Genomic DNA, 9169 nt, shown 5'->3' with positions numbered 1-9169 from the left:
GTTTTAGGCGCAACTTAAAATGTTAATAATATTCATAACATTTATTGTTTATAACTTAATTTTTTACTGTTTATAACATTTTATGTATAATCTATTATGTTACTGCAATGATAACTTTTCTTGTTTCTCTTTTAACCAATAAGATAAGTTTATCAGTTATACCATTTTAAGTTATTTTAAAATAATTATAACGTAATATATTACAAATAAATTAACATTTTCAGTCTTGTTAAACCAATTTTGTTAAGAAATTTTATAAAATTTTGATTATACCGTATTTTAGCCTTATATTAATTTGTCGTTCTTTAAATTCTCATTAATAATTTATTTTTGATTAATAAATATTAAATGATGGATTTATTATAAAATGATAAGGATAATTACCATTCTATTATTTTAACTCCCAAAAAAAAGGGCTGCCACTATAAAATTGATTGTTCCCTCCCGTTTTTATTTCTGTATTGCTTAAAGGAATTTCAAGCGTTTCTTGAAGGTTCTTAGCTTTGTATTCATAAGAAACCTGATTTTTACGAACGCATATCCGATAGGAGTAGGACCTCTTGATTCGTTTTATTTTTCAAGAATAAAGAAATGGCTAATTTATTGTGTTTTTGTTTCGTATTCCCCCCTTCTTTTTCGATTTTTGATCAAGTAATTTTATTTTTTTGACCCCCTACTTTCTAGTTTTTAACATTCTTAGTTCAAGGGACCAGGATTTTTAAGAACAAAAAGTTTGTGGGTTTGGCTTTTCCGGTCGTCCTTTCAGTTGGTTTTTGAATGCTCTATTTTTAGGGTTACCCAACTTTTTTCTTTTCTTTTAAAGTTTCTTAGCGACTAGGGTTTTTCTTAAATGGGTTTAGCTTTGATATTTCGGTCTTTTTAGTTCATTTATCCACGGAGAAAAACTATTACTCTAGCACTAGGTTGTTGAAAGATCTTTCATGAAATCTTGAGATTTTTTTTCCTCTGCAATTAGTTTTAGATTTGTTTAGTTGGTTACTAAATTTATGTTCCGTTTCTTGTTGTGTTTCATTGCTCATGAGATTGCAAGATTAGTCTAATGTAGCTAAAAAAAACGATTTTCTTGCGCTTGAATGATGTTATATTTAAGTTTTTTTTTTTGTTTTATTGTTTGTTATATGTAGACTTTTATTTCTTGAAAGGCTTCAAACTTATGAAACTCTTGTGTTCGTAACATGTAGATCAAGTGATTAACTCTTTAACTAGAGCGTTCTCATGGACCGACTAGGTCCGATCTCTGGCCATAGTTCTTCTGGTCCTCCGGTTTTATGGCAGTGGATCATTGAGTATTTATCAAGCTTCCCCGAGATAGATACTTCCATTATAACCAGTATGGACAAATACGTATCACTTGGTGTTTGTTATCATTATTATTTTGGGTGTTTTAACTATTCTCTGTTCTATCAGGTCTGATTGAAACATCTCCTGTAGCACCAGAGAATTTCAATGAAAATACGAATGAGAGGGTTGCTTTAAAATGTTTGGAGGAGTTATTTGGTCCTGAAAACAGTCATGGAAATGTCGTTCCTCCTGTTTCAAGAGCCACTTTTCCTCCTTCGCTGAGCTGTGATGCTGTTCTTAACCAAATTATGGAGGAGGTAAAGTATAAACATACATTCTACTTTCGGCATTGCTCTATAAATTTATGTTGTTTCGATAGAAAAACCTTTTTTGACTCTTCATAAAATCTTGCTAGTTGAAGTGCCTGCATTGTCAATTATAAGCATATCTTTCTTTATCAGGTTCCATTTCAAAATCTAAAAAGAGCCGCACCCGAGCTTTCAAGATGGGATGGCCACTCCTTTATTAAGCATAAAAGAGACACCCTACCTCAATGTTCATTAGAAAAGGTAAAATTGGATTTTTCTCCTGCTGCAAAGATGTGATAATTGGCATTAGGCTTCAATCCTTTTGCATTTTTTGCAACCACGTTTTATCTGTATATTGTTTCTTATTGACCCTTTTTTGGAACAGTTGAAAGATTCTATTTTGGAGGACGATCCTGTTACTGGTTGTGATGAAAATGGCCCTCCTTCATGGTCTGATGATGATGATAAAAACGGTAACCAAGAGGGTAACTTGATTCCTCAAATTAATGAAAACTATAATGAATTGTTGCTTGGAAAAGATTTATTACCCTCTAAGAGGTGTAGAGATGACTTGGTTGCTGGAAATCCAATGGGAGTTGTCAGTATTAACCATGGTAGTCTGCATAATTATCTTCAATTAAATGCTAAAAAGTCCAAGCAGGATGCTACTCCCTCTTGTACTATTCAGTCTGTTGAAGAGCTTCCAGTTCACTTGCATGCTGATTCTGAAGAGTTGGAAGATGAATCTCAAAGGATCATGAAAGTTACTGAAATAGAAGCTAATAACTTGGGGAAAGATTCTCAGATAGGTGTGGGTGATAAAGATTTATGGGTTGCCTCAAGGACCCATGGGCCAATTGATGCTGTTGGTCGTGTAGAACTGCTGGACAATCAGATGGAAAACGTTCAAAATGATGATGCTTATGTGATGATTGAGCACAAGTATGGAGATATAACTTGCCAAAATGTTGCGACTGATGAATCCAATCTCGTTGAAAATGGTGCACTGCAAAAGGGTCCTGGTGGTGATGTGGGTGTAGATATTGATCAAGATTTTACATTAAGTACCCCAAATTCAATCTCTGCTGATGGATTGCAAAAAAATATTGATAATAATCTGGAAAAAGCTGACATTGTTCATCCTTGTCCGGAAGAAATATTTGAATTTGAAGATGAGATCCTTAATAATGCCTTGAAAAAGAACCATTTCTTGAGTTCACATCGCATACCAAGTCAAGATCCGGTACAAAAAGTTGGCTGGACAGAACAGAGGTCTTGTGTCAAGTGTAACCAAAATGGTAACGTTTTGGTGTGCAGTGGTAGTCGTTGTCCACTTGTGGTTCATGAGAGTTGCTTGAATTATGCTGCAAGATTTGATGATAAGGGCAACTTTCTTTGCCCTTTTTGTGTATATTCTGTTTCCATCTCAAAGTACCTAAAAGCTAAGGACAAGATCATCTTGGCAAGGAAGAACCTAGTTGCATTTATGGGGATTATAGGAAAACTTGCTCAGGAACGAAGGAGGTTTCAGAGTCATTCAACATTAAATGGCAATGAAGGCCTTGTAGGAATTCGAGAGAGTGAACATCTAGGGAGAGAGCGTGAACACCAACACCAGTCCAAGCTTAAATCCTGTGATGATCATCCAACCACTGAAAACACTGAAACTGACCCTGTAAATCAGGTAGAAGTTGAAAGAGATGACATTTTAAAGGAAGCTGTAAAGCCTGAGACAACAGATGTGCGTCAGGAGCTTGTCAATAGTGATGGAGAGGGGTCATGTATCGGTGCAGATGACAAGTTTATAATATCTAGCAACACTAAAGAAAGTCAGACAAAGTTGTAAGTTCTCTTTGCATAAATTGATATTCTTGTTTCCTGTACATCGCTTTTAAAATTTTAACATGCTCTTGTCGATGGTTTTATTATATCATGTGAAAGAGGAAATGAGTTGGCTTTTGATTTTATTGAGAATTAAATCTTAACTAGTTTGTTATTTGTAGCTTATTCCCTACAACCCGACAATCGAAGAGAAAGATAATTCCATGGACAAATGCTGAAGAAGGGATGCTCAGGGTAATTACTTCCTATCGTTGATTACTTATAGTAGGTATAAAGAGTTGATAGCTTTGAAAAGTCCACAACCTTGCTTAGCGGTGTTAAGAAATTCTGGGATCAGGGGTGTACTTCCTGAAATGTTAATTGAGCAAGAATGTGGCTTGTAATACACGACTCATGACTTATTGTAAGATTTGAATTTGGCTATTATATACTTGCAGAAGGGAGTAGAGGAGTTTACAAAGGGTGATGGAACAATTCCATGGAAGAGAATTTTGGAGTTTGGTTCCAAAGTGTTTCCCAGGGATAAAACTGCAAGAGACCTTAAGAATAAGTGGAACAGCATGCGCAAGGGTAGTATGAAACTGCAACAAATGATATGATGTCGCAGCGCAGTGATTTCGCATGAAATATGATGTCATTTTGAATTCTCAGTTTAGCCAAGGGAGTTAGGTACCTCAGTTGTTATCAAATAGTGTATTAAGGGTAATTAGGAAGTTGGGAGTGGCAGGTTTGATGTCCCTGAAATGAAATGTTTTGTTTGTTTGGGAAGCGAATGATGTTTTGTGTAAAATACCCATCTATATTACTGGGGTATCTCAAACAGTAATATACTTCGCCTTTGATGGTTTAATCCTCTTGCTATTCCCTTTCTTTTTATAGATTAAAATGTTTGATCAGTGTTTTCCCCTTGCATTTGGTTATCTGGAAATGTTCAGAATGGGATTTGGAGGCTAAATGCTTTAATTCCAAGTGTTACATGGTTTTCCCGTGTTTAATCAATTTTGTATACAAATTCAATTTCGGTCATTCTAAACTTGTTTCTAGTAAAAACTTAAAATTTTTTCTGGTATTCTTGTCTGCTGGGGGGTTTTGGTTTAAATTTGATTGTTTGGGTTAATGTTGGAAGTGAGATATTTATCATTTGTTTTGGAAAATCACAATTGAAAATTTCAGGTGAAGGGTGTTTTCATTCATTGGAAGCCGACATGACTAAGCTCTACTTGTCTCAAAATGCACTTCTTCGGTGTCTCATAAAACCCATCACTGAAAAGAAATAAAAACATAAAAAAAAACACTCCAGTTTTACTACCTTTGATAATAACTAGATTAAGATTAATGACGCGTCTGGTAAAAATGGATACTTTTAAAAATAAGTTGTAATTATTCGTTAAGATTTCACATCATATATATATATATATATTGATAACACACACATATATATATTAATTTAAAACTTCTAAATAGTTTAACATTGGATGATCCACATACACGTTCAATCGACACAAATCAAGTGTTTTGAATTTGAGTTTGTGTAGAACTGACCAACATAGTGTTCTGCTTCTTCTTGCATGGGATAAACTGCAAAGAAAACCATAAGTTGTGCAAAAGACATTTCAAACACAACTTATGATGATATCAAGCAGATTGGACATTCATTTCTTACAGAGATCGAAATCCCCCATTCCAAATATTTGTTATGTTGTTACAGCACATTCATGTATTTACCTAATTTTGGTCCCAAAAATTGCCCCACCGTTTCAAATTCTTTCCAGCGCACTACAAGTATTGTTCTGCCTGCTTGCAGGAAATATAAAATCAACTAGCAATAGCACAAGTACGAAAAATGGTCAATTATTTGTATATGAGAGCATCACGACCAGGTCCGATGCCGATGTAATGGATAGGCACACCAACAAGTTCCTCTATCCTCTCAACATATTGCCGTGCGGCTTTTGGAAGATCTGAATAGTTTCTGATAGAAGAAATATCAGACTGCCATCCAGGCAAAACTTCGTATTCAACCTAAACACAGAGGAAAGGAAAGGAAATGAATTACACAGTGCCTCCGTAACAGTTACATAAGTATCAAACATGTCCGCGTACTACTAATTGCTAATGCATCAAACACTCAACGTTAGGCCTTCTGAGCATCGTGCAACATATATTGTCATGTTCATTAGTAGTGCTACCTCTATCACATGCAAAACGATCAAAATTGCATGAAATAAGGGAAAGCTCAAAGCAGAATGAGAAATCAACACATGTTTTCTTTGCAGCTCGAGTGGCATATCATGTGATTCTTCTTTGATTGCTACGTTTTCTAATTCACAATTTCATATTAAGATCCCCCTTTCCCTAAATCCATGCTTTGAGGGTTGAAATGAAAGAACAATTTAGTTAGTTGAACATCATTTTAAGCTATCTATATCAAACACATCTGAGACAACAAAGTCTGACAGGGTCACAGGTTCTTTAAAAACTAGCAGATTAACATAGGTAACAGTGGTTTACTTGCTTGAACTAAACATCATAGATCCAACCAGAGTTAAGTCCCAGGACAACTTGTTCGACCATCAGGCCACCCCAGTTCCGAAAAGCATGTTTGTAAAAGTGAAAATAAATTTTCATATATAGATAAGTAATATATCTAACGAGTGTTAGTTAAAAGTTCACCAACCTTCAACTGCTCAAGAAGCTGAAGATCAGCTGGGAATGATTGCACTGGTGTACCATCAGCTTGTTTATAAGCAACACCCAATTTGATTTCAGGAAGATCAGACAAAACATCCAATTTGGTGAGATTTAGAGAAGAAAAGCCATTAATTTGACAACAGAACTTAAGAGAAACTATATCAAGCCAACCACAACGACGAGGGCGGCCAGTTGTGGTGCCAAATTCCTGCCCTGCAAACCTGAGGATATCTCCGCCTTGACCCAGGATTTCGGTTGGGAAAGGACCAGAACCAACTCTTGTGGTATATGCTTTCACCTGCACATTGTGTTTAACAAAGGAAAGTGGTTGAAATTCTAAACCTATTTTGAGCATTAAAACCAAAAACTTCTTTTGAACCATTAGATTTTGTCTGCCTGTACTTTGTACCACAACCACACAACAAATCAATTCTATGACCAAAAATAAAAACACCAAGAAAAATAATCAAAAAGAATATTCACTTACAACTCCAATTAGATCACCCACAACTCTAGGAGCAATACCAAGCCCAGTGCAGATTCCACCAGCTGATGGGCTTGACGAAGTTACAAAGGGATAAGTACCAAAATCAATGTCGAGCATGGTAGCCTGGCCACCTTCCACCAATATCTTCTTCTTTAGTGCAATTGATTCATTCATCACTTGCACAGTATCAGCAATGAAAGGCTCCAACCTCTCAGCATATCTCTTGTAATTTTCAACCTCTTCCCTGAGCATTTCTTGGGTGTAGTTAAAATCTGGAAACCTTGAATTCGCATCAGACAATAAATTATGAAGCTTCTGGGGGAAGGTATCCATGTGCCTCAAGTCACTTACTCTAATGCCATTCCTGTTCATCTTGCTAGCGTAACAAGGCCCAATCCCTCTTCTAGTTGTGCCAATAAATGACTTGTTAAGCTCAGCTTCCCTTAAACCATCAACTACTTGATGAAAATCAAATAGCAGATGAGCACGATCGGATACCAAGATCCTTCCTTTGCAGTTAACCCCATTAACTTCCAACCCATCAATTTCTTTAAATAGACCAGGCAAATGTACCACTACTCCATTTCCAATCACACACAGAGTCTCCTCGTTAAGGATGCCAGAAGGAACAAGGTGAAGGGAAAACTTCTTCCCCACTGAATTGTAGATTGTATGTCCAGCGTTAGCTCCACCCTGAAATCAGGAAGAAAAGAAGTCCAACACTAAGAGATCGAAGATTGTAGAGATCGAATTTTAACCTCATTTTTAAGCTGTTCTCTAAGTATCAAATTTCATACAATAACAAAGAGAGTTGCCCTTTTTTCCTTAAAAATACAAAAAATTTGGAATTTTCTAAATCAAACTAAAATATGTTAAACAAGGGCTCTGTCCCGCATCCTTTATCTTTCAACTTCCTTTCTATAATTCTTTTTCTAAAATGTAGCAGCAAAATAATAATTTATTGGTTAGAAACTAACAAAATGACTTAATTTGCACATCAATTCTGATATAACCTTTCTGTGAGTGAGAAATCATCAATATCTCCAAAACTGATTGTTTTGTAGTATCAATAAGAAAGTACCTTTTGAAAACTAAGTAATAACAAAGATAAAACAGGCATAGGAGTAGTACCTGGCAGCGAGCAACAATGTCAAAGTGCTCGGCCAAGATATCGACAAGCTTGCCTTTGCCTTCATCACCCCACTGAGATCCCAGCACGCCGGATACCTGACTCAGCGACCCGATTCGACTGACGGACTCGCTGGCGGCTGACTCGGCCACGCTCAAAGAAGAAGGGGCGGCGGGCTTCAGCGAGCAGACAACGAAGTTCCGTCGGTGGTGCTGAAAATGGAGACTGCGGCTCCGATAGCCCCATCTGGAGGTGGCGACTGGGCTGGGATCGAGTACGAGAGATGAGCAGTTCATCGTGAAATCGAGCAAAGAGAAAAGAAGAGAGCAATGTCTTTTTATCACCAAATGGATCATAAATATGGTCACCTATTTATTCTATTCTATAGTTTCCGCTTTAGACAATTAATTAGTTTGCTAAACTACATGTTTAGTACCCTAACTACTACTTTTATTCTCTTTTGGTCACTTAACTATTATTATTTTTTCAAAATCACAACTAATGTTGCATTTTAGTTTATTTTGATTATTCATCATTAAAAAATAATAGAACTAATGATGTGGTATTTTTATAAAAATTAATGATTATGTGGCGTTACCTTATTGTGATACATCAATAGTTCTATTAATTTTAATCAGTAAGTTACCAAAATAAAACTAAAATGTAACGTAACGTTAGGTATGATTTAGAAATAAAAAATTATTGGATGATCGAAACAAGACAAAAATAATAGTTAGGATACTAAATGTGTAGTTTATCCTAATTATTTTTAATTATATTTAATATTTAATTTTTTTTGTTATTTAGTTATTTATTTATATTATATCTATCGATTAATTTTATTTCTATTTTAATTATTTATTGTTAAAATTTAATAAGAATAATAATAATTTTAACTTTAACTTTAACATTTATATATTTTATTAACTAAATCTTAATATCTTTTACCAAAAATAGATTTCATAACATGAATTATGCAAAATGAATTATATTTTCAAAAAATTATTTTTTGAAATTTATTTTACGGTGTTTAGATGATATTGTATAATTCATTTTCTATTGTTTGATAATTTTTTTAAATATAAACATCAAATAAAATAAATAATATTATTTATTAAAAATATTAATAACATTTTTAGATTATTAGAATAATTTATTGAATATTGTTTATGTCAATATTATTATTAAAATATTATAACTATAATTTTATAAATAATATTAAGTTTATTATATTTTATTAAAATAAAACTATTATAATTTATATTAGTTATTTATTAAAATAAAAATAATACATTATTAATTATATTAATTACTTATTAAAATAATAATATTATTAAAATATAAAAAAATATAATATTAAACTAAGAATATTAAATTATATTTTAAAGAGTATATTTTAAATATTTAATA

The 9169-nt window shown here is 33.9% G+C and overlaps 2 protein-coding genes across 3 annotated transcripts; one reads left to right on the top strand and one right to left on the bottom strand.

Annotated features, from left to right (window-relative positions):
* The first annotated feature begins 425 nt into the window (after positions 1-425).
* On the top strand, positions 426-4251 carry LOC120202039. 2 transcript variants are annotated; one of them, XM_039202527.1, is made up of 7 exons: positions 426-493; positions 1203-1351; positions 1429-1619; positions 1764-1871; positions 1996-3452; positions 3614-3686; positions 3890-4251. In XM_039202527.1, exons 2-7 carry the CDS (start codon positions 1237-1239, stop codon positions 4049-4051), a joined length of 2106 nt encoding a protein of 701 aa, XP_039058458.1. In that variant the 5' UTR covers positions 426-493; positions 1203-1236; the 3' UTR covers positions 4052-4251. The 2 variants fall into 2 exon arrangements, with proteins under 2 accessions (XP_039058458.1, XP_039058459.1); XM_039202528.1 differs by lacking the exon at positions 426-493 and adding an exon at positions 534-550.
* Positions 4252-5107: 856 nt separating this feature from the next.
* On the bottom strand, positions 5108-8091 carry LOC120202041 (adenylosuccinate synthetase 2, chloroplastic-like). The gene is made up of 4 exons (XM_039202529.1): positions 7762-8091; positions 6631-7323; positions 6130-6441; positions 5108-5474 (listed from the first exon to the last, which is right to left on the bottom strand). The coding sequence occupies exons 1-4, from the start codon at positions 8053-8055 to the stop codon at positions 5304-5306; spliced, it is 1470 nt and encodes a 489-aa protein (XP_039058460.1). The 5' UTR covers positions 8056-8091; the 3' UTR covers positions 5108-5303.
* Between the last annotated feature and the right edge of the window lie 1078 nt (positions 8092-9169).

The sequence above is a fragment of the Hibiscus syriacus genome, unplaced genomic scaffold (assembly GCF_006381635.1).
Source record: "Hibiscus syriacus cultivar Baekdansim isolate YM2019G1 unplaced genomic scaffold, ASM638163v2 tig00008145_pilon, whole genome shotgun sequence".
NCBI lineage: Eukaryota > Viridiplantae > Streptophyta > Magnoliopsida > Malvales > Malvaceae > Hibiscus > Hibiscus syriacus.
This window is presented reverse-complemented; position numbering and strand designations above follow the sequence as displayed.